General features: G+C 55.7%; 7 protein-coding genes across 7 annotated transcripts; 3 read left to right on the plus strand and 4 right to left on the minus strand.

Moving 5' to 3' along the window:
* Positions 1-1,516: 1,516 nt before the first annotated feature.
* Positions 1,517-7,978, minus strand: B0T26DRAFT_749837 (uncharacterized protein; the record flags this gene model as incomplete). The annotated part of the gene is made up of 3 exons (XM_060445156.1): positions 1,517-2,074; positions 2,133-6,885; positions 7,968-7,978. The coding sequence occupies 3 exons, from the start codon at positions 7,976-7,978 to the stop codon at positions 1,517-1,519; spliced, it is 5,322 nt and encodes a 1,773-aa protein (XP_060298364.1).
* Positions 7,681-11,386, plus strand: B0T26DRAFT_702701 (uncharacterized protein). The gene is made up of 6 exons (XM_060441637.1): positions 7,681-8,342; positions 8,411-10,136; positions 10,190-10,389; positions 10,446-10,525; positions 10,582-10,731; positions 10,809-11,386. Exons 1-6 carry the CDS (start codon positions 8,067-8,069, stop codon positions 11,065-11,067), a joined length of 2,691 nt encoding a protein of 896 aa, XP_060298365.1. The 5' UTR covers positions 7,681-8,066; the 3' UTR covers positions 11,068-11,386.
* On the minus strand, positions 11,387-13,529 carry B0T26DRAFT_851207 (mitochondrial processing peptidase alpha subunit-like protein; the record flags this gene model as incomplete). Its single annotated transcript, XM_060447640.1, has 2 exons — positions 11,387-13,253; positions 13,363-13,529. The coding sequence occupies 2 exons, from the start codon at positions 13,527-13,529 to the stop codon at positions 11,603-11,605; spliced, it is 1,818 nt and encodes a 605-aa protein (XP_060298366.1). The 3' UTR covers positions 11,387-11,602.
* Positions 13,530-14,512: 983 nt separating this feature from the next.
* B0T26DRAFT_641928 (uncharacterized protein) lies at positions 14,513-16,084 on the plus strand (the record flags this gene model as incomplete). Its single annotated transcript, XM_060437393.1, has 3 exons — positions 14,513-15,030; positions 15,086-15,191; positions 15,257-16,084. 3 exons carry the CDS (start codon positions 14,513-14,515, stop codon positions 16,082-16,084), a joined length of 1,452 nt encoding a protein of 483 aa, XP_060298367.1.
* Positions 16,085-17,271: 1,187 nt separating this feature from the next.
* On the minus strand, positions 17,272-20,066 carry B0T26DRAFT_749841 (Vps16, N-terminal region-domain-containing protein; the record flags this gene model as incomplete). Its single annotated transcript, XM_060445157.1, has 5 exons — positions 17,272-17,520; positions 17,577-17,658; positions 17,714-18,971; positions 19,029-19,796; positions 19,922-20,066. 5 exons carry the CDS (start codon positions 20,064-20,066, stop codon positions 17,272-17,274), a joined length of 2,502 nt encoding a protein of 833 aa, XP_060298368.1.
* Positions 20,067-20,404: 338 nt separating this feature from the next.
* Positions 20,405-21,095, plus strand: B0T26DRAFT_739679 (autophagy-related protein 16; the record flags this gene model as incomplete). The annotated part of the gene is made up of 2 exons (XM_060443743.1): positions 20,405-20,492; positions 20,572-21,095. The coding sequence occupies 2 exons, from the start codon at positions 20,405-20,407 to the stop codon at positions 21,093-21,095; spliced, it is 612 nt and encodes a 203-aa protein (XP_060298369.1).
* A 174-nt stretch (positions 21,096-21,269) lies between these two features.
* B0T26DRAFT_219164 (histone-lysine N-methyltransferase, H3 lysine-79 specific) lies at positions 21,270-23,169 on the minus strand. The gene is made up of 2 exons (XM_060433839.1): positions 22,423-23,169; positions 21,270-22,359 (listed from the first exon to the last, which is right to left on the minus strand). Exons 1-2 carry the CDS (start codon positions 23,037-23,039, stop codon positions 21,444-21,446), a joined length of 1,533 nt encoding a protein of 510 aa, XP_060298370.1. The 5' UTR covers positions 23,040-23,169; the 3' UTR covers positions 21,270-21,443.
* Between the last annotated feature and the right edge of the window lie 1,902 nt (positions 23,170-25,071).

The raw sequence follows: 25,071 nt of genomic DNA on the forward strand, positions 1-25,071 counted from the left end.
TATATATATATAAATAATCAGAAGCGAATCGAAGAGTCTCGACGCAAGACTTTGACCTAGTTATACGCGCTACATACGTTCAAAGGTGAGGTAGGTAACGTTTGAGACGAAAAGTGATGTCATGGCATGGTTTCTCAGATATTGTTGGTGTTGGGGGAGTACATGATCCCAACACTCGACATTTCGTTTTCTTTGGTCCGAGTCCCTATTGTCTGTCAACCCAAGTCAATCGTTGCATAGCCTGGGACAGGAAAGCTTCTTGTCCTTGATAGAGAGCTACCTACTAGATACTACCGTGTTGCATTAACTCTTAAAAGCAATCCTGCGCAAGTTCCACTGCCCAAGCCACTTCAAGCTTGCCACTTGCGCGGATTGTCACTAACGCACGTAGTCGTTGACTAAGAACAGAAAAAATATACGTTGTTGTGAAGTATCGGAATTCCCGCATCGCCACTTAAACCACTTCCGGGCCACTCCGTGCCTGGCCTGGTTCGCGACGGTCCCTCCGAAAACGACCAGCGGGTTTGCTTGCTATGTGTGACGGTTGAACAGACCTTTCCTAGATCACCATGTCATGTCTCCGGTCATGCTCGTCCAGCTCAAAGATGTCGAAGATGGCTGTGATATGTCTACTAGTAATGGAACGCCCCGGACTGGGCCTGGTTTGTAGGTTACTTCTATGACAATTTTGCCGCTGCCAAAGACGGAAGTAGGCCTGTTCCAGGCGGCTTTCCACGATCAGGCACAGGATAACCCGGTCCAGAACAACAACGGCCCTGCCCGGCAATACACTCACTCCTAGGCTGTGGGCCGACAGCCATGCCATCGATCCATGTCATTGGGCTTTAGAACACAATAGCACGCACGCAACGACGCTCAAGACTGGCGCCGATTCGCATATTCAAGTTTCCGCAAATGGACTAATTCCGAGCAGGCGAGAGATAAACGCGGAAGGGTAATAAAAGCGGTACGTAGTACATAGAATGTAGGCTTGTCGTTTTCGTTAACCCCTTTTGGTCCCTTTTTCGGTCGATCACATCACCCGACCCCGTAGCGCTGGTAACGTCGGCGCATTATGTACGGGTGCTACACAGTACGAAGCGAATGTATATACTATGTATGTACACGATTCCGATAATATATACTATCCAAGGCGCTAGAGGAAGCCTCTCGATTTCGGGAAGGGAATCAGGGATCTCTTGGCAAAGATCGGTTCTGCGACCCCAGATCTGTCTTGCTCTCGGTTGGTGAGCTGGTGTCTTGGTCCTGTATTGTACATGTACAAGGAGAATGTTATCACGTACGTGTGGGACCCTAAAGTCAATTCGAATCGAAGCTGTGACGTTTCAAAAATAGGACGAGACTAGGAGGGAGAAGCACAAAGCAAGCAGCTGCGATGGCCGGCTAGCTACAGATGGAATACCTTTTCTTTACAACGTCTTATAGGGACGGCCAGACGTGCAAAACATACAAAAAAATAGAATATAGGTCTGGAGAGATACAGGGCCATATACCACTACTCATCATCGTCAGACGCATTATCAGCCGGTGCTGCGGCCGTCCGCTTCTTCTCTCCCGCAGCGCGTGCCCAATCCTGAGCTTTGACAGACACACGCTCGCGGCTCTTGGCGTCACCCTTCTCCTCCTCGAACGCGGCCCAGCGACGGAACCACACCTTGGCCTGCTTGGGCTTGAGGCTCTTGACTTTGCTGCCGCGCTCAAACAGATCCCTGACGACGGCGGGATCGGCGGTACCAACTGATGTCTCGAGGTCCAGCAGCTGGTTCCACAGGTCAAACTTCTTTGGGTAGTTGGCCAGCAGACTCTCGAAAAGAGAGCGGCCTTGGTCCAGGTCGCCGTTGGGCGACCGGAATTCGAGCGCCGCAAACTTGGGCATGAGAGCGAGATACATATGGGTCTGGGTGCCGAGAGACTGGGTGGCGCGTTTAAGGAGAGCCCGCGCGCGGTCTGGCGAGTTCGCCGTCGTGTGCAGGAAGTGAGCATAGTTGATCCAGACATCGGGCGACTTGGAGCCAAACTTTTTGAGCATCTTTTCGAATAGATCTTCAGCTTTCTGCTCAGCAGTTAGTAGACGTCCAACTTTACGTGGCCTCAACATGGGGCCCGGTTACCCTTTGCTTGCCAGACTGGATGTAGATGCTTGCAAGTCGCTCGTAGACCTCCTGTTCGTCATTGTATGTGCACGCCCGCTGGAAGACGTCGTCAACTGTCTCACTTGTCCCGTATGCAACCTCGAGATTAAGGCAGGCAATCCAGACGTTTAGCTTTTCCGTCTCCTCTTTCATGCTGATCGTCTTGATTGCGCGCTCGGCAACTTGGCGTGCACTCGCAAGCTCGCTGACTTGCATCTGGAAGGCCATGTAGGCAATCCACAATTGCGAAGAATCAGGCTGACCGAGTAGAAGACGCTCGTAATCACTGGAGGTCTGTGGCCCGTGGGTGTCGAGTTCGGCTGTCTTGTCGACCTGGATTTCGGGCTCCCGCCGTTTCTTTGTCTTCTTGGCTGGTGCGTCGATGATGGCATTGGCACCTTTCGTGTCGGCATCCGCGTCCACGGCGCTTGCAGACCAGTCAAACCCGCCCGCGTCCAGACCTGCCAGACCATCTGCAGGGGTATCGCCCATGGCAACGTCGTTGTCGGCGTCGTCGTCGTCATCCTCGCCGTCAGAATCACCCTGCATGTTGTCGGTGCCAGTGATGAGAACAGCGCCTCCGGCATCGCTCATGTGCGAATCGACATCGCTGTCGTCCCCGCTGTCCAGAGCTGCACCGTTGTCCTCACCATCGAGGTCCATGCTGTCCTCGTCGCCATCGTCATCAAAGTACGAGGGCTTCAAACCCAAATTGATACGCCTCAATTTTGCGTCCACCTTCAGCACAATAGCCTTCACGCGGTCTCCCGCGTTATAGAGCGTTCTCGCGTCCTTGACTAGCTTCTCCGCCATCTCACTCCGATGGCACAGCCCGGAAAGGTTGGCTGAACCGTCGATTTCAATAAAGGCGCCAAATTCTTCTGCCTTGCGGACCTTGCCAGTGATGACCTGGCCTTCCTTTAGGTCGGAGATGGTGAGCAGAGGAACATAGTCCTTATCCACCACAGATGGTTTGAGGCTCATTTCGATGCGCCCGTCAGCCACCGAGACTACCCGGCCCTTCACCACTTGGTCGACCTGGAAGTGTTCCTTCCATTCCTTGAGGTACGAGTCGGCGAGGTTCTTGATCTGCACCAGCGCAGTCACGTCGCCACCGAGAAGGACAAAAAGCCCCTTGTCAGAAACGTTTTTCACAAATGCCCGAACGATGTCGCCTGCCTTCAGCGTTTCGACTTTCGTGATCTCCTGGTCCTTCACGGGCAATGCCGAGTTTAGGACACGGGAAGGCCGCATTGAGAGTCTGACCTTCTTGTTGCTTTTGTCTACCTCGACAACGGCAACTCGCACGATTTCGTTTTTGGAGTGTGCCAGCGGATTGGCCTCGTCGTAGTCGTCGGCAATGTCGACCATGTGCACAGGCCCGGCGACTGACTCGCTGAGCTTGACAATGAGCTGCCGGTCGTTGACCTTGGTGACCCTGCCGGGCAGCACCATATCCTTCTCGATTTTATCCCACGTCAGATCATACGCAGCCCCGGGAGTCCGGGCTGAAAGATCGAGTCGCCTGTTCGAGGGGTCTACAGCCAGCACACGCACGCGAAGGGCGGAGCCAACGGGGAAGCTTTCTGCGAGATCTTTTAGTTGTGACAGATCATCCGAAGCCTCCATAACATTGATTCGCCCGCGCACATTGGGGGTTAGGTTGACCCAGAGGTGATTGCTAGCAACATTATTGACAAAGCCCAAATAAGTAGACTCGACCTGAATCTTTTCCAAGGACAGCGGCTCGGGAGCCGCGCCGTCCTTGAGGTCGCTTGGCCGTGTAGAGAGTTCGAGGACCGAGTGACTAGATCGATGGCTGATGGGAAGAAAGCGGTGGTTGCGAGCGTCGTGGACGCCCAGAACACGGACACGTACAATCTGTTTTGGCCGGAACTGGCCTAGAGGCTTCGTAGGATGCAAAATCTCATCCCAGTTGTCGAAGACCTGCGAAATGTCAATTCTCCCCTGGATGTTGTCGGCCAGCTCAACGTTGAGCTGCGTGTCTTTGACGGACACCACTCTGGCTTTAGTTAGTATGCCAATTGAGACGTCCTCTACTGAAGCGATCGAGGCGTCCAACGAGTTTACGGCCATTTCACTGGCCTTGGCAGGCGTTTTGACCTCCTCTTCGTCAGTTGAAGGCACGGAGACAACCAATCGGCCAAGTTCCTTGTCAATTGACGCAATCTTGACGAGCAGGGATTGCAGCTTGTGTAGCCCAAAGTCGAGTTTAGTCTGCATGTCTCGGGGCATCATTGACCGCGGGAGAAGAGCAGTCTGCTTTCCTGCAAATTGCACAAAGGCAGCCGTAGGAGTGATGTGCCGAATGAAGCCAGGCACCGTGTCACCTAGGCGCGCACCTTCGACCGTAGACAACAACTTGCCTTCTTTGCTGGCTTTAACTAGACTGGGCTTCTGTGAGAGAGTGATGGACCGCCGGCTTTCGTTCTTTTCGAGGACAACCAGCTCCGGTAATGTCTGACCGACGTGAATCTTCTTCAGCGCCGACTGTGTCTTGCTTACGGACTTATCCGTAAGATAACCAACTGGTAGGATTGCCTTGAGCGAACTGTCCGCTAGCTCAACAAAGATGTCGTCCTCGGTCTTCTGGGTGACTTTGGCTGAGACGAGGTCGCCTATCTCAAGTTTCTTCAGGGCGAGCTGCTTTTCGAGCCCGAATGCAGAAGGATCCTTGCAAGAAACAATAAGCCTGCTTGCGTCGGGGTCGAAACTGATGACGAACACGCTGACCGACTGGCCAACGCGGAAGTGCTCCTTCGGGTCCTGGATGTAGGCCTCGCTCATCTCAGACACAGGGAGAAAGCCACGCAACCTGCCATAAAACTGGACGATGGCGCCATGCTGCAGCACATCGACGATTGTTCCGGGAGCTTGCAGGCCGATCGACAACTCGTCGTAGGACTGGATGGGAGGCGCGTCGGAGTTGACCAGCGTCTTCTTCAGCGTTAGGCGGACTTGGCGCCTAGCCGGGTTGGTAGACAGTACCCTGACCTTCACCTTCATGCCTTCTCTAAACTTCTTCTCGGGGTGCTGCAGATGGACATCGGCAAGATGCATCTCGGGAACCAGCCCGGAGATGCCATCCGCAATATTGACAATAAGACCGCCAAGGCCGTCTTCGTTGATGACAAGTTTCTCCACGACACCGGGAACCACGGCGCCTATGAGAATGTCTTCAATGCGGAGAAAGGGCTGGTCCAGGATGTGCTTCTCGAACGAAAGAAGAAACATGCCATCGAATGAGTCGTAGCCAATGACTCTGCCGGGGTGGACCGAGTCCAGTTTGTAAGGGCCGCTGTTTTCGAATAAAGAATCGACCTTGCCGTCCTTGACGTGCGAGATGTGTACAAATCCGGAGATGCCATCGACGCCAACGTCAACATAGAGGCCAATCTCAGGTTCAACCCTCCGCACCGTGCAAGCTTCCACCAAAGCAGAGTATGGGAGAAGCTGTAGCGGCAGGGCCTGTTGGCCGTCCTTGGTGCCCGTCTTGGGCTTGAGTGACAGGATGTGTGGCAAGACGGAAATGCCAAGTTTGGGCCTCTTGGCAGCTGGGAACGTGCAGATAACCCTCGCTTTCAGCCGCGAGCCTACCTTGTACTTCTCTTCGAGGTCGACGCCGTTAGGCCCGGCCCCTGAGTGAATCAGATCCGCGGTCACATCCAGAGAGCCCATGAGTTTTCCAACAAGTCCGTGCTGACTTATATCGGTAATTAAGATGTCGGCTGCAGTTCCGGGAAGGAACGAGTCGATATTAGTGGCTGCCGTGGGTGGGTTGCTGGCGTTGCCCAGCTTCCCGGCCAGGGTGGACAGTTGCGCGACCTTGCCGTTCGCACTCTTGCCCGTTACGATACAAAACAGGACCGAGCCTGGCTGCATGTTTTCGTCTGGAACACTCTCATCCAGCTGCTTTCGTGGCAGAAACCCGCGCAGAGTTGAGTCGGCTACATCGATGTCCATAACGAAGCCGTGGTCCTCAACGCTCACAACAGACGCCATGAGCGTGGAGCCCTCGACAACATCTTGCTCTGACGTTCCCGAGTTGGCGAGTGCCGGCTGCAGAGAGAGCTCGATACGGCGTTTAAGCTTCCCAGGGGCCGTCGAAGACCCGTCAACTGTCGATACGACGTAGGCCCGGACAAACTGGCCAATCCGGAAGTGAGACTTGAGGTCGACGTCGTCCTCATTCTCTTCTGCGTCGTCGTCGTCCGCAGCAGCGTCTGCGTGCAGCCGACTGGTGAGACAGTCGGAAATGGCAGTTATAGAGACATGGCCAATGAGGTTGTTTGGCAGCGCAACCGCAACGTCCAGCTGGTTGATGGCGCAGATGGTGCCGAGGACAAGGGAGCCTTTGACCAACCTCTTGAAGTTGAGGCCCTCAATTTTCACGGCATCTTCGTCTCGCGCGGGTTTTGTCGATGCCTCATCACCCTTGGACTTTTTCTTTTTTTGCTTAGTCGTAGCCTTGCTAGTTTTCTTGCCAGCTTCGCCGGCTTCCTGCTCGAAAAGGACGTCGTTCCTGGCCTGGATTTGAATCTGCTTGTACTCGAGCGGAGTCAAAATGCTGGCGCCGCCTCTGGGAAACAGTGGCTCTTCCTTCTTCGGTCGAGAGACAACCGACGTGGCGGCGGGCGCTGAGCTCTCCGGCTTAGAGCTCCCGGGCTTCGCAGCCTTCACGGGTTTTTTTTTATCGTCCTTCGCCGACTCGCTAGGCTTTGCGCGTTTGGAAGGGCGAGGTTCGGATGCTGGTCGGGCCGACTTTGACGAAGCTGAGGTGCCATCAGGCCCTTCTTTGCGTTTCAACAAACTCATTGTAGTAGCCTAGCAGCGTAAATTGCTGCAATTGGAGAGGAGAGTAGCGACAAGGTCTTACACTGAACGCCGTCTTTGAACCCGCTCAGACTTAGGTGCCCCGAAAAGCACCACCACAATTTTTTTTAGGTGGGTCTCGTTGACGATAACGATAACGAAGGCGGTATGGAGGAAGCGGGAGAATTCTGCCCAAGAGGGGCACCCTCAAGAGTTTCACTGTGCTTCAAATTACCAGCACGGAGTAACTCAGACAGCTCAACTCATGTCCACAAGTCTTACAGGCGTGACACTCCGTACCGACAAGGGTCTGGGCCAAATTGTACAATCTAATCCCTGAATGTTTGTTAGCGGGGGACTTCCCAAGGTTTAAAAGGTCTCAATTCCTTATGGCTCGTCCTATAAGTTTTTCGCCGAGGAGGTAATAACTATTAGAACCCCTATTCTGAAATTTTAGAGACCTACCTCGTATCTAAAGTACCTATTAAAGGCCTTTTCTGCCGGGTCATTTGCGATTCTCTTCTCCTCGTTCCTAGGTACAAGGCCAACAAACATTCAGGGATTGGATTGTACATACAGTATGTAGCCGCGTACTGTACAGTGTATTGGAAGAGCTGGATGCCTGCCATGCACCAAGTTCAGATGATCCCCACGCCTCGGGTCCGCACAAGCAGCCTGTTGCATTCTCCGTGAAGTTCAAGGACTTTAAGAAACTCAACATCATAACTAAAACCACCCTAGAGTAGGCGGGCTTCTTATCAAGCCCATTCTGGCGTGTTTGGCGCGTTACTTAACTCCAGGATTTAGGTTTGTCTAGTGGTGTAGTGGGAGTGCAGACGGGACCAATGCTCCAGCGAATGACGTACTTCCCAGCAGGCCAACATAGGGTCTGCTAGGTCCCTATCCGTACAGCCAATCCGTCCGTGTCATCGGCGCCACCCCAGCACGAACGGCAGGCAACCACGGCCAAAGCAAACTAACCTCCCTAGCATGTCGGCCACGTTATAACCAACCGCGCTGGTCACTCCCGTCTGGCTGCACCGCTGCAGTCATCGCCATTTCCCGTATCTACTCAGCGTCATGGGTCCTCGGAAGCGGGCAAGACGCAATCCCGCCGAGGGAAGCTCAACATCGACATCCACATCGACAACAGCGATGCCGTCGCAACCATCATCCGCGTCGTCGTCATCCACTCCGGCATCGCAATCGCAGCCGCCAGAGCTCCCTCGCGCTGCGACTGGTGCTACAGATCCGGCAGTGCCATCTGCTGGTCAGGAGATACAGCACGAGTCCCAGCAACAGCATGGGAAGGAGAATGGCACCCCAATACCATCGCCTGGCAAGGCTCCGAAGCAGGTTGGTCTCTCCAATCGGCTCCGATTTGAGACGCCCAGGCCGCCCGCCATCACTAACTGTGGACATAGGTGCACAAAACTAGTAGTTGGTATGGCTCGTGGCCGCGACCCCCCAAATCCTCGGCTTCTACTCAGGTAGCTCGCGAGACAATCCTAGGCGGTACTCTGCAGCCAAAGGCCACTGCCGACTTCAGCCGCTTTGATACCAAGAAGAGCGCCGACAGCATGAGTTTCGATGGTGTGGCTCCGTCTACGTCCTCACTACTAAAAATTCACGAGGATGAAGCAGCCACAAACGAGCAGGTCCCCAATCCCGCGCCTGAGTTTGATGAGAATGCGACAGCGAAGCCTGGTGACGCCCATATTAAGCGGGTGGACGATGAGACAATTCCAGATGCCGCCCCATTTGCGAAGCCGCAAGATACTGGCTCGCAGGCTACCGACGAACCGGTACCGAAACCGCCGACTACGTCTAGCTGGCGGGGATGGTTTGGAAACAAAACAGTCACTCAGGAGCCCTCTATCTCAGAGCCGGCTCCCCCAAATCCTCCTGCCCAAGAGCCGGCTCCTGGTCAAGAGCTTTCTGCCCCGAGGCCCGTTGCATCAGAGCCGGTCGAGCCCGTCGCCTCGGAAACCAAGCCAACCGACCCTGTTCAAAATGCGCAGTCAGAGCAGCAGGTTTCAGAAACTCACGGGGCTCTCAACCAGACGAGACCTAGTTCATGGTTCGGGTTCTGGGCAACGGGTGTCGCAAACCCTGCTCCGACAGCCAATGCACCAGGACCAACTTCCGACGCGGTGGAGACGAGCGAGCCACCGAAGGAACCCGAAGATGTTGTGATGGAAGATGCTCCTCCGATAGTCGCAGATGCGATGCCAGCACCACCGCCCAAAGCAGGGTCGACGTGGGCGTTTTGGTCCCGCGATACGAGCTCAAAGTCTGGCAAGATGCCTGCCGTCCGTGAGGAGCCGGGTCAGCTTGCTGTCATTGGGGATAGTTCCGAGTCGCACCCCAAAAGGACAAACTCGATAGAGGTCAAGGACACCCAGACCAAGGACACTCCAGTCAAGGAGGCGCCCCTGAAGTCGACGGCACGGGACGATCAGACAAAGGTCGTTGCGTCTCCAGCCAAGGGGACGTCGTCAAAGAAAAGCAAACGCGTCCGTCCGCAGTCAATGGATATTGATGACCTCCCCCCTATCCGTCCCAGCACTCCGAAATCGGATCCGGCTGCGAAGGCCGGGCCTTCCAAAACGCCAACATTGGCGAAAGCCTTGCCGCCGAATCTCGTCCTCCCTTCCTTTAATAATACATACCGTCTCAAAGAAAATCCTTCCATTGTGCAGCAGATTGCACAGCTCTTACTCCGGACACAGCAGCCACCAGCAAACCACGTTTTCTTGGCGAGGGAACGGCCCAAGATCAAGAATGCCATTGCAATCGGCGTCCATGGCCTCTTCCCGGCCACCTATCTGCGCCCAATGATTGGCCAGCCGACTGGTACATCTATAAAGTTCGCGAACCACTGCGCCGAGGCCATCCGCAGATGGGCCGATGCGAATGGCTGCGAGGACTGCGAGATTGAAAAGGTTGCCCTTGAAGGGGAGGGCAAGATTAGCGATCGTGTCGAGAACTTGTGGAGATTGCTGTTGAATTGGATTGACCACATCCGCAATGCCGACCTCATCATTGTTGGTTGCCACTCCCAAGGCGTCCCCGTTGGCATCATGCTGCTTGCAAAACTCATTGAGCTTGGCATCATCACAACGGCCAAGATCGGTATATGTGCCATGGGTAAGTTGTTATGGCCCTGCCTAGACGTGCCAATGCTGACAGTGCGCCACTAGCCGGAGTCTCTCTAGGCCCCTTTCCGGACTACCGATCGAGCATGGGAATTCTCATGGGGACGGCCGCAGAATTATGGGAGTTTGCGGATCCTGAGAGCGAGGTGTCCAGGAGGCTCGAATACTCTGTTAAGGCGGTGCTGCGCTACGGAACACGCGTCACCTATGTTGGTAGCATCGATGACCAACTCGTCCCCTTGGAGGTATGTGCCGTGTATGCTTTGGCCACGCTTTTGTGGACCACACTGACATCTCTTAGTCCGCCATCTATGCTCCGGCCCACCATCCGTACATATACCGAGCCGTCTTTATAGATGGCAGAATCCACACACCCGACTTGTATGTCTGCATCTCTCTATATACATCTAGATGCAGGACCGACTAACCATACTCAGCATTGCCCACCTTGTTGGCTTCGCGCTGAAACTGCGCAATCTGGGCGTCACAGACCATGGGCTCGTTCGAGAGCTGTCGCAGCCTCTTGCAGGGAGCTTGTATTCTGGCGAGGGGCATTCTAGGCTCTATGACGATGAGCAAGTCTACGAGTACGTATCCGAACCCCTAGTAACGCTAGCAGTGCCGGTTAGTTATTTGCAATCGTTCTATCTAACCCGGGCTTTAGTCTGGCAGTGACACACGCCCTCGAGACGACCGACGTCGGCGACGTCCCGTGTGAAGTTATCAAGCACCACAGCCCATCGACCCCCAACCCGTATCACCTGCCCTGGATCATGCGGGGCCTCCTCGAGGAGGACTTTGTCAAGACAGAGCTCTCCTCTGAGACAGCCGAGCTGCTCTGCCAGTTTGACGACTGGAAACCCACCACCAAGGCACTCAAAGACGTCAAGTATAGACTAGAGGCGGTCCGGTCAAAGCTGTGATGGGATGTGAGTTTTCATGTCCGCGGGCATACATAAATCTTAGATGGCATTTATAAATGGGGTTCACCGGACTATATAACAATGGTTCGGGCCGTTGGGTCGGGCCGAAGTGGAGCTGGCATGGCTGGGATGGATAAGGTGGGATGGAATGGAACAGGCCGGGATGGGATCATATGGGGTTTAGGACGGACAGGATGGTTTTAGGACAACATAGCTTAGGTCCGCAGGCGAAGTTTTCGATACCAGGTCGGTAACTGCAATTTATACGAGATATACATATGTACAAGCCTCTAGAAGGTCCAATTGGTATTTACAAGAGCCACTAATCGGATCACGTGGTGGGACGAGAAAGACATGCGATAAACCAAGTCCCATTACGGCGACAGTGATCGTAATGAGGCTGTATAACGAATAAGTAGCCGTCCCCACAAACTCTAGCCCGGATGTGCGCGTTTTAATACATATATCTATTTTATACAGTTTTCAGCCGCTATTATACATGTTACATACGGACAGACGCACAGGTTACAGTGCATCAACGCCTACCCAGGTTCCACTGGGAGATGACGTCCTGGATCTGGTCCCACGGGAGTGTGGTCTGCTTGACGCCCTGGGCCGTAGCCTCTTGTAGCACGACGGTAGGGGCCCCGCTGCCTGCGCCGCGGTTCTGCACCATACCGCTGACGACCATCTTGGCCACGCGCCGCAGATCCTCTACTGTCAGGTCGTTGATGCGGGCCGTCATCTCGCGCACGGGGATCTTGTGGCCGTGCACCTGGACCTGGCGGCCGAGGTCTTCGAGCTCGACCATGCGGCTCTCGAGATTCATGAGCAGGCTGCTGCGGAGCTGATTCTTGGCGCGCGCCACCTCAATCTCGTTGAGCGCCGAGAAGCCCCCTTCGTGGGTGAGAGCTTGGAGCTCGCGGCACATTACTTGCAGCATAGCCAGGGTTCGCCCCGGGTAGCACGAGGCGGCGATGCCAAATAGTCCCGAGTCCGTATACGAGTGGTTGAAGGCCATGCAGGACTCGACCCAGCCGTGTTGGTTCAGCACGTTAGTATACAGCCGCGAGTACATGCCCTTGCCAGGGCCGCCCGCCGAGAATGACCCGCCGCCGCCGAGGAGCGTTTGTAATGTAGCGAGGGCGTAGATGTCGTCCGATGAGATAGGGAGGCCCTCAAAGGCGAGCTGAATGTGAGTGAAAGTAGGTTGGTTGGGGTTGAGGGGCAATGGCAGCGCCGGCAACGAGAGGAATCCACCAGTGTATTGGGAAGGCCGTTGGAGGTCCTCAGATAAGATGGGGACGAGGGAGTGCGTGGAGCGGGAGAAGGTCTCCGGGGTGATGACGGAGGCATTGTGTGGCGCGGAGGTGGAGAGGTGCTTTAAGAAGGGTATTTTAGATATTAATCTAGAGGGTTGTTGTACCAAAGGGCTGGTTGTGGAGGATGACGATCCCGTGGCCGAGCTGTCGCTCGAGTCGGACTGCAGCGAGTCGAGCGACGTCTCAGAGCCTGTCCTGGATATCGCCGGAGTTTCCCAAGCGGTCATGTCGCCAAAGAATTTCTCAGTAAGTCTCACGGCCTCGGCATGCGCGACGCCGGCAAATGCAACAACGATGCGCTCTGGTCTGTAGAAAGCCTGTCGGTACGCCCGGATATAACTCCTGTCAATAACTTCCAATCTGTCCTCGGGGCAGAGCAACGGGTTGCCAAGCGTGTTGTCTTTAAAGGCAGCCGTGTGGACCAGCTCGGGGAGGATCAGCTCAGGTTTGGACCAGATCTCAGTGACTTCGTACTTGGCTGTTTCTAGCTGCTGCTCAATCTCTTCATCGGTGAGATTTGGATTGCGGATAGTGTCGGCCAGCAGCCCCATAGTCTGGGGGATGGCGGCGTTGAAGGTGGCGGCTTGGTACATCATGGACTCTCTGGACGATGCGCACTGGATGTTGCCGCCCAAGTTCTCGACAATCTCCAGCATCTCGTCAGCAGTGCGGTCGGTGGTCGACTTGAAAGCCAGCCGGTCCATAATGTGGCTCACGCCACGAAGTGAGTCGTTCTCGTAGCGCGATCCAGCATCGATGTAGATTCCCACGCCCGAGAAAGCGTCAGGCAGGTCTTCCGAGGCCACGCGGATGCCGTTGGACAACGTCGTGATAGCGTCGCGCTCTGTTGGATCCTGGGTCCAGCTGTTAGCGCCATGCAGCCATCATGGCCTATGGCCGTGGGGACGCAGGTGTAAGCGTTGGTGTACACATGATCGGACTTGCCTTGGGTGTATGGTTTGGTGTTTGAGACCGCACAGTGGCGAACGTCCGCCTCGTCGCTGTCGTCATCGAGGGTGTGATTATTGTGTTCTTCCTGCCAGCCGCAGTCCCCGGCGCAACGTGTATTGCTGCTCTTGCCGGGATCCATGGCGAGCGGATTTGGCCAAGGGCCCGCGCAGGCCGGCAAATTCGAAGCATGGCGGCGATGTGGTCCGGCACAGGCTTCTGGGATGTCGTGTGAGCGCTATACAGTACAGACGAGGGTTCGGGCCCGGTTCAAATTCTCAGGCAATCGGCCACCACCGCGCTTATCGATAAGCAAAATCATTCATCCCCCCAGGGATGGTGCATAAACTTGGCCTGGGAACAGGCCTTAGTAAGGTTGCCAGCGGAGGCAGCACTGTGCTAATTCGTCCATTTCCCATCTCAGCCCACTAAATACGAGCAAGCACCGTGAGTCCACTGACCATCCCCTAGGCCAATGGAGGCGGCATGACCTCGCAGGGAATGGAGCGTAGGCTGCCTGATAGATGTCTGTTAACGACCATCCTCCCCCCCCCCCTAAGGCAATTTTCCATCCCCATTTACATCGGACTGACACAGCGCCGGCAATCGTCAACTTTGGAGCCCCCCCGTCAATGTTTCCTGCCGCGCCCACAGCACCGGGCCTTGGGAATACCGCTGTCTCTGCGGTTTCTGCTACGCCGGTGCCACCTACTTCGAGATCAAGCAGGCTGCGAGGCCTCAGTTATCTCCGAAGTTACCATCTCCTATCACGGGAACACGGCACCGCCCCCAGCAGCCAGCACCAGCAACAGCAACAGCAACATCACCAGCACTCCTCTCAACAACCCCCCGCTCAGACGTCGCTTTTACCTTCCCCATCGGCTTCCCCCTCGTCGCCTCTGTTCAGACTGCCGGCCAGCCTCTTACGAGCCGAAAGCGATCCCTTGACACGGCATACCAGCGCGTCCGAGAATCTACCCGCTGCGGTAAACCCCTCCTCTTCGTCTTCTAATATATTTTTACGGCCACCCTCGCTCGGTCTACCATCAACGCCGTCGACGGCCTCTGGAAGGCGATCTAGCGATTCTTTAGCTGTCCCATCTATTATAACCCCCACTGTTACCGGGGGCACTGCCGACGCCGCAAACGCCGCCGCCACGACAAATAACTCTACAATGACCCGGGCACGGTCCGCCACTACGGGCGACGCCATGGCCAGACATGACGGCACTATGGACGCTCTACCTTCAATCCGCTTCAGCACATTCTACGACCCGCGCGCAACGCGGCCCTCGCTCACATTCACGCCCGTCTCGCGCACTCTGCCCTCGGGCTCCGAGGTGATCCGTGTCGGGAGGTATTCGGAACGCGATAGCCAGCCTAATGTGCCGCCTAACGTGCCGTCGGCCGCTCCGGTCGGGTTCAAGAGCAAGGTTGTCAGCCGGAGGCACTGCGAATTTTGGTATGAAGACGCCAAGTGGTATATCAGGGACGTTAAAAGCAGCTCGGGCACCTTCCTGAACCACATCCGCCTCAGTCCCCCCGGCACCGAGTCAAAACCGTTCCCAGTCAACGACGGCGACATCGTGCAGCTGGGCATAGACTTCAAAGGGGGCGAGGAGATGATTTTTCGCTGCGTCAAGATGCGGCTCGAGCTAAATCGCGGCTGGCAGAACAAGTTAAACACGTTCAAGTAAGTCCACAGCAATCCCTTCAACTTCCATGTCCTGCTCCTTACCCGTTCTCAGTATGACAACCCACAAGAGGCTACGCAACATGACCGCCAGCTCGGGGAATAACTCGTCTGCGCAGTCGTACTCGCAGGATTGCTCGATATGTCTTAATAGCATCGCGGTATGTCACTTCCGTGGTCCGGGGCAGTCTGCAAGGCCCGTCATATCTGATTAGTAGTACCACAGCCCTGCCAGTGTCTGTTTGTTGCCCCCTGTTCACATACATGGCACTACAAGTGCATTCGCTCTCTGCTATCCTCGCCGTCTTATCCGATTTTCATCTGCCCCAACTGCCGCGCCGCCGCCGATCTCGAGGCCGAAGTCGAGGACCCCGAGGAGTGGGAGCAGCTCGACTCGGACGAGGGCGAGCATCCACCAGAGGGAACACTTCTGCAGCCGCAGCCCGCCTCGGACAGCCCATCAGCCCTAGCGCCTCCGCGTAGGTCAAGGGAGTCGGTCCGCAGCGCCCGCCACCCATTCCCGTCACAGTCGCGTCCTTCCCAGGAACCGGAGACCGGAGACATCACCATGCTTTTGGACGCTCCCCAGCTGCCCCAGGCCGCAACGCAGGCCGTGACCCAGGCGGATACTGCGCCGGGTTTCCTCGAAAGCGGCGAAAGAAGCAGCAGCGGCAGCAGTATTAGCAACCGCTCGGTTTCTGGTCGGCCTGTAATATCGCACACTACATCTAACCCCATGCCAATTCCGTCAGGCGGCGCGGCAGGCCAGCGTGCAGTATCGAGCCCTACCAATATCTCGACCGGCGGTGACGGTCGGAGGGACATTCGCACCCCATCCCCTACGGGAGCTCCTATCCTTAACAGTCACGAAGGCCCCATAACGCCGCGAAACGACGCCGGGCCGTGGGTCTTTGACGGTAGCGGCGTCCGCCTGCGGCTAGACGGAGCTCCTGCAAGCGAAACTGGTAGCGGAGGCGGAGGTGGCCTAGTCAGAATTGACAGTCTCGAGGCTGCTATCGCCGCTCGTCGTGCTGAGGAAGACGACATCCAATAGGCTGGCGTGCTTCTTTCCTATTTCCTGTCTTCTTTTTTTTACCCCATGGGGCAGGCAGTAGCATGTTGATTTTGGTCCTTCTAGTACTAGTGAGCATGCATTGCTGGCGAGAAGGCGGGGGCAGTGTGATTGGTTCTTGGAGTGGGTTTCCCCTCTCACTCGACGAGATTTGTATAACCTAGGGCGCATCAAAACGGAGTTGGCTATTTCGTTTGAGGGAAGAATAAGAAGAGACGGGGGAGAGGGGTTCGCCTTTTTATCCTTTCTCTTTCTACATTTCCCCCCACCTCTCTCTTTTGGTTACGGGCCTACTTCAGCATTGCGAGAGAGACAGACACGGGACCCTTTTGCGTATTATATGCAGCGAGTGTGTTTTTGCGTTGGTTGTTTGATGGGCGGGGGGTGGGGGGGGAAGGAGGATGTTTGCGATGCACTTTATCTAGCTTTTTCCTCTTTGTTTCTCGTATGTCATGACTTTTTGGTTAATCTCTTCCTTTATAACCACCCTCGAAATATACGCTCAACGCACGCGGACAGCTAGGAAGCACTTGGGAGAGAGGGTGGGCGGGTAGGTGGCTGCGGCTAGTTGTGGGTTCCAGGTTGCGGTCATGTCTTTCTCTCTATTGCAAGGCGAGGTAGGTAGGTAGATAGGGTAAGGTAGGGAAGAGAAGGTAGGGAAGGTAGGGAATGTTGGTAGGTATGGTAGGATAGCTGGGTATCAAATCATATCTCAAGGACCACGCTGTCCATCCATTTGATGCGTTACTCTCTCCTGGCCTCGTCGATCTGAGCCGTAGGAGTGGGAGTAGGATGATAGGAAATGATGTGTGAAGGAAAGGCGAACTCTCGAGCAAGGTTTTGTTGTATGTCCAACGGCCTCGCCAGAGCCAGCGGTAGGTTTATATATCTTAAGCATAAGGTGGATATGATTTTTTCACCTTGTTTAATGGAAAAAACTTGGTTCAACCGAACTCTGCTGCTTGTGACTCAATACGCGGAGTGGGGTGAGATAAATACATTTCTACGTACTCTAGTTATCGTCAATCATCAGTACTTGGTATGACATATTAAACGTGCCACGAAGCAAAATGTTGAGCAACATACTCTGAATTAAATATAAGACATACCTTGTTATGTGCACTAGTACCAATATATGCCTCACAGCCCAGATGAAGCGCACGAGCTATTCATCTCCTAAACGCTTGCCCAAGGCGCTCAATCTCGCGCCCCTCTTGAGTGTCCCTACCCGCTGCTTCGAGAAGCTTGCTCCACGCTTCGGCGTCCTTGATCTTGACCGCCTCCTCTGCTGCCTTGACACGCATGCCGCACTTCTCGTACATGGTGATGGCCTGTCCGACTTCGAGTCCCGTGCATTTTGGGATGAAAAGGGCGGCCAGTCGTGGATTACCCGCCTGCAATGTCTGGCTGTAAAATGGCTGCGCGCGATTCGGTTAGCAAGTTCGGGTGCAGCTTGGTGATTTGCTTCTCGTACCTCCCAGCCGATGGGGCTCTTTCGCGTCCGCGACACCTCCTCAATTTCGTTCCAGTCTCTCTTGGCCACAAGTGCCTGCAGCCTTTTATGTTGTCTGGTCAGCGGTGGCTCTGTAGAAATATCGGGCATATGCTTACCGAATCCACCAGACGACCTTTTCCGGCACCTTGAACTCGCTATGGATCTTCTTGGCTCGCCCGTGGTAGCCGAGCCGTATTAGCTTGAATATGGTTTGGTTGACCGACAGCCCCGTGAAGGTGTCAGTCAGATCACGGTCAAAGGCCTCCTGCATGCGGAGCAACGTAGCTGCCTCCTTGAGCGCGCTCAACTCAAATGTGTTTTCTTTGGCGTTATCAGTGAGAAGCTTAGCAGCGAGCGCTAGTTTGTCGACCGCGGTCCGGCTGTCAGACTGGCGTAGCGCCTCGCGGACAAACACAGAGGCCCCATCCAGCCGGCGGTCATCCTGGTAGTACAGATCTTTGAGCAGTGCCGTGTCCTCGCGGTCATCTTCGTCGCTGAGGCGCGCCGACGCCTCTACTAGTGCCGTGGCTGTGGGTCGAGCGTTGATGACACGGAAAAACGCTACGAGCGGCAGCTTGCGCTTGAGCTGGTGCAGCACAAAGTACACCAAGTCCGTATCACCACTCTCGATAGCCTTGTCTAGAGCAACCTCGTCCTCCTCCATGCTAAGCAGCAGCGGCACCTGGCGGCCGGCGCGCGGTTCGTGGTTCAGGAGCTCCGTAGCTAGCCGGCCCCTTCCTTCGTCGTAAGCGGCACGGGCAATAGCCTCGAAGGAAATGCCCGGCTTCCCCGAGAGCTTCTCAACCACCTTGCGGCAGATGGCGTCATCGTCCTCGGCACCGACACGGACCTTTGCGGAAGCCCAGTGCACATAGATCTTATCTGTGGGCAGGCGCAGGTATCCGGCTATCCGGAGGGCCAGCAGGTACTCGTGGCGGTTGAGTAGACGCGTAATGAGCGCTGAGGGTGAGAGGTGCTGGAACTGCTCATACGACAACGGAAGGCCTACCTGGTAGAAGCGGATGGCATTGAGGACGCGCAGAGTTTCACACATATCGACAAAGTCGTCGCTGTTGTAGATGTCAAGCACCGATTTGCCAAACGAGGCAGCTTTGAGGAGCTGCTTTTGCCAGTGTATGTTGAATTCATGGCCCGCAGCGTTCACGCACGTATCGACCGCCTCAACTAAGTGGGATCGGATCAGCTGGATGTTGTCATCAGCCTTTGGCGACTGCATCTCGAGCTGCTCGACGGCATCCAGGAGTATGGATGCCGGCGAGTCTGTACCGAGGCGGAAGACGTCTTCAATGACATCGGGGACCTTCTGCAGAAAGTCGCACGTGTCGTTGGAGATGATGCGAACTCCATCAAAGTCTTGGGGGCATGTCAGCGAGGCGTGACGCAGTTACCAACATTAAGACAACTATTCACCTGGGACAATATGGACCCGGCCATTGTCGTAATAAAACTTGGCCAGCGACCCGGCAGGACCGACAAGATGGACTTCGTCCTCCCACGCGGTTACGACGGCATCGTTGCCGCACCATTCAAAGTACTTTGGGACGATCTTAGATTTAGAATCGTGCTCGCTCAGGCGGTTCTGGAAATCGCTCGTAATGACATGTGCCTGACCCGAGGCTGTGTACAATGCGGCAAACTTGCCGTTGGGCGAGACAGCGATGTGGGTGAAGGGGCCGATGTCTAGGAAGCGGTCCTCGCACTCGGTGGCGTCGGACAAGTAGACGGTCTGCTCGATGCTCAAGAGGACCTCGACGGAGCGCGATAGGGTATACGCAGGCGGGATCAAGGTCCACGCGTGAACCTTGCCCTCGGGGGGCGACGCCAGGAGCTTCGGGCGCGGCTCGTCCAGCGACGAGACCGAAACAAGAGCATTGTTTGACAACAGCGCGACCAGCCCGTGGCCGTAGAAGCGGCAAGAGCTGACACCAACATCGTCGGCGCCATTGCCGAGAGAAAACTGGGTAAAATCTCCCTGGAGGTCGTAGTAGCATCTGACGGTGCCGTCCGCTGTCACCACCAGCAGCTTCTCGTCCTCGGACCAGCCGAGGCCCCGGATGGAGCCTTTGTCCCAGGGGATGCTGCGGATTGGCTTGCCGGCGCAGCTGTAGATTTCTATGCTGGGCTTGGTGGACCTTGCCGGATGGAAGGCGACGAGCTTTTCCTCATCGCGATACAGCGCTGCAGACGGCCCAGGTCAGCGCGTGAGGGCTAGAGCACAAGTTCAGCTAGCTAGCTAGCTGCCTCGAAGCATAGCTAGAGCAGAGCAGAGCTTGAACGGGCGGAAAACAACAGCAGCCACCCACCTATCGCCCCGCCGTATTGCGCCCCCGCGACAAGGTAGTTGTCGAGGTCGCGGTCCTGGTCAAAAACCTGCGTGTATAGTTGGATCTTGCGGTAGAAGCGTCCGCCAAGTTGCTCCCAGCCTGCCGTGGGGTGAGCGACGTCCATTGTCTTCCTTGTCAGGTCCCCATGGTGTTGCGGAATCGCAGTGCTGGCCTCGAGCTGCCTGTGCCAGGTGGATCTGGGCACCTTGGACAACCCCTGTCAGCTGATGACAACCTGGAACTTAGCGCACAGCACAGCACAGACCCCGCCCGATAGCCCAGTCCACCTGCACCTTGAAACCCTCTGACAAACGATCGTGGGCTTGTGGCCGCACTGAGGACCCAACTTGACTTTCGGTCTACAGCTGTCTGGCTAAGTTTGTTGCGAACATCATATCCGCCCACTCTCGACACCTTGACCTTCTCATCTACCTTCCCATCTCAAATCAGAATTGCAGCACCATGTCAGGCTGGCGAGACGAGTTTCTGAAGGGCATCCGCGATGCCGAGCGACAGCAGAACCCCGCCAGCCGCGAGATTATCGACGCCTGTCGGTTCCCCCACTCCATCCCGATGACGCAGGAGGATCGCTCGGTTTTGCTAACCTTCAATGGCCCACCCGCCCACAGGTTCCCATCTCGTGGACCGTGTATCCTCCCTCGAGGCAGAAAAGGCAGCCCTCCAGGCGCTCTCAGAGACGTCTCCATTAGGCAGCAAGGGCACTGCTGGGTCCCCAACGCCTGATGTCCATACTGCTAGCGATGCCCGGCTTCGGTTTGATCTAGCAGAGGCTCTTCGTGGGAAAGGCCAGTTCCAGAATCGCCTACAGGCCGCCGAGGAAGAACTAGTGCGGTTACGGACCAGGACCGCTGCCGACGCAAAGATGATTCGGGATCTAACTGCCGAGCGTCGGACGCTGACCATCAAGCTTCGAGACCGGGAAGAAGAACTGCGAGTCAAGAACAAACTGGTAGCAGACGTGCAGGACGAGCTAGCTGTGTTGAACATGCAGCTCGACATGGAGGAGAAGCGGCGCCGAGACAAGGAGGTCGAGAACAAGCAGCTCGTCGAGCGCTACATACAACGAGTCAGCCAAGAGGCTGATGCCATGAATAGAGCCAACGAGCCCTACTCGAGAAACGGTAGGGCCTAGTAACACGGCATCCCCGGCTTTGGCTTCGCTGGGAAATCATAGCGATTCAGATACGCTCGACAAATCGGTAAAGGCCACATAATCCTCAAGATTCAATTCCCACAGGGTATTCTGGACAAGGTACGTATATACAAGCTCGCGATTCCGCTCCGGATCGCCTTTTCGGTCCCATGCCAGGCTGCTGAAAATACAGTTACATGAATAGACAAACTCCTCAGTTCCGCTTCCCCGTAATCATGAAGAAAAAACACTAAACCCCCCAGCGCTGAGGCCGCCGGACCAGCGCCTACAAGCGCAACACTCGATACTCATTCAGCCGCTAATACCGGACTCCCCATAATCTCCAGGCTAGCCCTTCCTCGTCGAGATGCAAAAGGTGCCGGACGCGTTTGTCCAGCTGACGTATTCCTCGGGATACGTCAAATGCTCGACATCGAGAATCGATGTCGCAACGTCATTCTCGGCATTTTTGTTGTCGTGGACAAACGTCTTGAGAGATATTATCTTGCAGCCAGGCTTCAAGTCCAGGAACATGTTGACGAGGTTGTCGTTGAGCTGCGCTGTAAAGGCCTGGTTATTCACTAGTACCACGTCGGCCCTTTTCAGAGCCGCCAGTGTCTTCTCGCTTTTCCGAAAGTCACCCCTTTCGAGGTGCACGCTCCCGTGGTCGAGGCCCCAGAGACGACACCGGACCAAGAACTCCTGTTTCTGAGCATCCGCAAGGTTGCAGGCGTTCTCCATCATCTCACAACCCCAGCTCTCGGCCCCTGTTTCCAGCGCGGCTTGAAGCACGACGTTTCCGACACCCGAGCCGAGGTCGACGAAAACCTTGTCAGACGTCAAACCGGCCCGCTCGAGTATGTCAGAGATGAAAGGATGGAGCAGCTCGCCGTATACGTTGTCGGTGCCATTTTCGTATTTGGAGAGCAGCTCGACGTTTGGCGCAACGGTGCGGTCATATATTTGGTCAAGAATGAAGGCAATGAGTTCGCGGAGGATCCCACTCAGATCGCCTAGGTTCTTCGCAATGACACCCTTTCGCTGAAGGCCCATAAGGCGTTCGTTGTATTCCTTGACTGCCACCTTGAACCCAGCGCCGTCTTTTGTGTTCCTGCTCTTTTCCAACCGGCGGCAGATGCCGGTACTTTGGTCTAGAAATGGCTTGGCGTCCTCGTCGTTCAGATAGATTGAAGCCACAAAATTTACAACTTTCACGATGTCCTTAACTGCCTCGATTTTGTCCTTTCCCCATACTAGTTCGTAACTAAAAGCGGGGCACTGTTAGTGAGCTCCCCCCAATACCGAAATGTCACCGGGGATAGCTTACCGTTCTGGATACCTGGCCCCCGGATATTGCAATTTTATGACGACGTCTTCCTGCGCGAGCCCGAGAGCAGGCTGGCACTTTTGCTCTAGCGACGCGACGTCGTTGGCGTGCAGTATCGGGAGGCGCTCCGTGTTCTCGTCGCCGCCCGCCCAGAGCTTCGGATGCGCAAAGGACCGGTTCGGGTCCGCGCGCGACTGGTGGACGCGCTTGCTCCGCTTGCGCGCATCGAGGCTCTCTTCCCAGTCGTCCTCCTCCTCATCGTCGCCCGACTCGGAGAAGTTGGGGCTCGCGGGCGACCGGCTAGACACGGCGTGCCTCTTGCGACTGTTCCCCCCCTCGTCGCCCGACGGCGGGAGCGGCGATGCGCTCTGCAGCCTGTGCCGCTGCCGAGCCGCTGCGATGGACCCGGGCCTGGGCGACGCCCGCGGGGTGCTGCCGCTGCCGCTGCCGCCGCCCCCGCCCGACGGCGATGCGCGTCCTCGGCTCCCGCTCGCGCCGGCTGCGGAAAGCTGCTGCTGCTGCTTAGGCTTTGGTCGGCCTGCCGGTTCGACGGCCTGCCGCACGGCGCGGATGTCGGCTTTGACCTTGAACTTGGATTTCTGGTTGAAAATGCTCATTTTTCCCCGTGTTTTCGTGACTCGGCGCGGGCGCGGGCGCGGGCGCGGGCGCAGGGACGGGACTAGCCGGAGGGGCTTTTGCCCACAGGACTAGGGAGCGTAGTTGGTTGATCGGTTGCGCACGCGCAACCCGTGCCTATACTATAACAGGACAAGTATCCGTAAATGCTATTGCCAAGGAATACGTTGGGAGGCGCGTTTGTAGGTGTAACCATGGCAAGATATGTCCGCTAGGTTTGGCGATATGCGGTTAATAAAAACTAGGTGGTAAGTATAATAGAAGCCAAAGTTGCGTTGTTGCGCAACCAAGTCTTTCTCCTCAGGGGTAATTCGCGAAAAGCGGAGACCGTTCTCTCTCCCTCCCTCCACTCCTGCTGCAAGGCGCAAACGCGGCTTGTCGTTGTGTGCCACTGCACAGTGGGGCCACCACGCCCCAAAGCCCAGCCATCCTCGCCATTGAGATCATGTGACTCCTTTTCTCCAGCTTTGCAGTTGCGGAGTGCTTTGTTTGGACGATAAGATCGCTGAGGAATAGGCTCCACATCTTCAACTCAGGCCACCACCACACCACGTGACCGCTGCAGAAAGCGTTCCGTTGCCAAGATCGCAGCCAGTGCGCCTGTAGGTACATCGACGCCAAGGCTTTTTTACAGCTCACCGCCGAGGAAAATACCACATTTTACGGCGAAAATTACCCGCTCTAAGCGCTGGCAACGCAGTCGCTAACTTCTAAATACTTCCAAATACGGTAATTGCGTATTTTCTCGGGAGTCTTCAACTCCCCTGACTGCCCTGACTACCCTAATTGACAACCCTGCTGCAGGCAGCCCTGCCAGTCTGTTGCTTCTAGTACGGCAACCACAAGGATCTTCGAGTCAGGGCTTCGCAGGCAACAGACTAATTATATTCCACCGTAGGCCAAGCGGTTGGCCAGGGTTAGGGTTATGTGTGTGGATTACATTACAGTAGTAGGAGCTCATAATGAGACGCAGACGCCAATACTGTTACTATCGCCCTCGGCACGCCGTACTTGCGCTACGCAGTAGGTGGCGCATTCTCCATCTATATATTTGTGCATTAGCCACCTACATCACACTCATTTCAGCCGATTGTTTGTTGAAAGGCTTGAACGATAATAAATCGAGCGGGCTGCTGCTCATCTTGCAGCCTTACAGATTGCACGCACAATGGAGCGTCTGCTCCGGTAAGCTGCAAGTCGTGGTTGTGCCAGTGCGAGCCAGGTCCCAGATCTTCGCTTGTTTTACTCTGTTCCAGCGGGCAGTTGTGGCTGGCCCAACTGGCCTCCGAGTCCTCCACATGAGTTTGTATCCGGGGGCGCCCAAAACGTCAGAACCTGCTAGCGTCGAGCCACGGGAAACTAGTCCCGCTAATTGACGTCATAGATCGTGTTGCGCTTTCGGTTTACAGGCACCACAGCACAATTTCCCCCTTGTGCTGTTGTCCAACACTGACACTGACACTGACACTGCGCTGCTGCTGCGCGAGTAGCTGTTCCCACCTTCTCCTCTAGCTCAAGTCAGGCTTGTGTGTAGTGCACAATTCCGACGACGGCCAAGCCCTCATCCCCCCCAAGCGGCAGCCACGATCGGTCAACGCGCCAGGGTGCCTGCCCTGACGATTCCCGGCTGGCCATACTACTGGTAGTAGTTACCAACGCTCTCGGGGAAAGGGTTGCGCAAGCTGCGTAACTACACAGGGGCATGATAGTCTGCTATCTGGACCCAAAGAGTGTGAGGGCCCATCGTCTTTGTTTGGACGACAACAAAGCCATCCCAGAGAGCAACGGGCGACGACAGAGCTGTGACGCATGCATTAAGTAGGACATCCATCTTGGGTCTTGGGAAGTCTTGGTGGTTCCGGGAGCTTGCTCCCTGCTTTGGGCGATCGTCCCGTAGCCAGTGGCCAGCTCCGGCCAGCCCCCTGCCGTGTTCCTAAGCTGTCTATAGAAATGATCCAATCTCATTCTTCCCATCTAGGTGCTCTTCCCCGAACTTATGCTGCACAGCGTGGG

The sequence above is a fragment of the Lasiosphaeria miniovina genome (genome assembly GCF_030549165.1).
Source record: "Lasiosphaeria miniovina strain SMH2392-1A chromosome Unknown B0T26scaffold_3, whole genome shotgun sequence".
Classification (NCBI taxonomy): Eukaryota; Fungi; Ascomycota; class Sordariomycetes; order Sordariales; family Lasiosphaeriaceae; genus Lasiosphaeria; species Lasiosphaeria miniovina.

Excerpts from the sequence above, each read along its gene's own strand:
- B0T26DRAFT_702701 (XM_060441637.1), top strand. The coding sequence starts at position 8,067 with ATGGGTCCTCGGAAGCGGGCAAGACGCAATCCCGCCGAGGGAAGCTCA. Across the intron at positions 8,343-8,410 it reads CTGGCAAGGCTCCGAAGCAG|GTGCACAAAACTAGTAGTTG; the intron begins GTTGGTCTCTCC and ends CTGTGGACATAG. Across the intron at positions 10,390-10,445 it reads ACCAACTCGTCCCCTTGGAG|TCCGCCATCTATGCTCCGGC; the intron begins GTATGTGCCGTG and ends GACATCTCTTAG.
- B0T26DRAFT_219164 (XM_060433839.1), bottom strand. The coding sequence starts at position 23,039 with ATGAGCATTTTCAACCAGAAATCCAAGTTCAAGGTCAAAGCCGACATC. Across the intron at positions 22,360-22,422 it reads GGGGCCAGGTATCCAGAACG|TTACGAACTAGTATGGGGAA; the intron begins GTAAGCTATCCC and ends CCCCGCTTTTAG.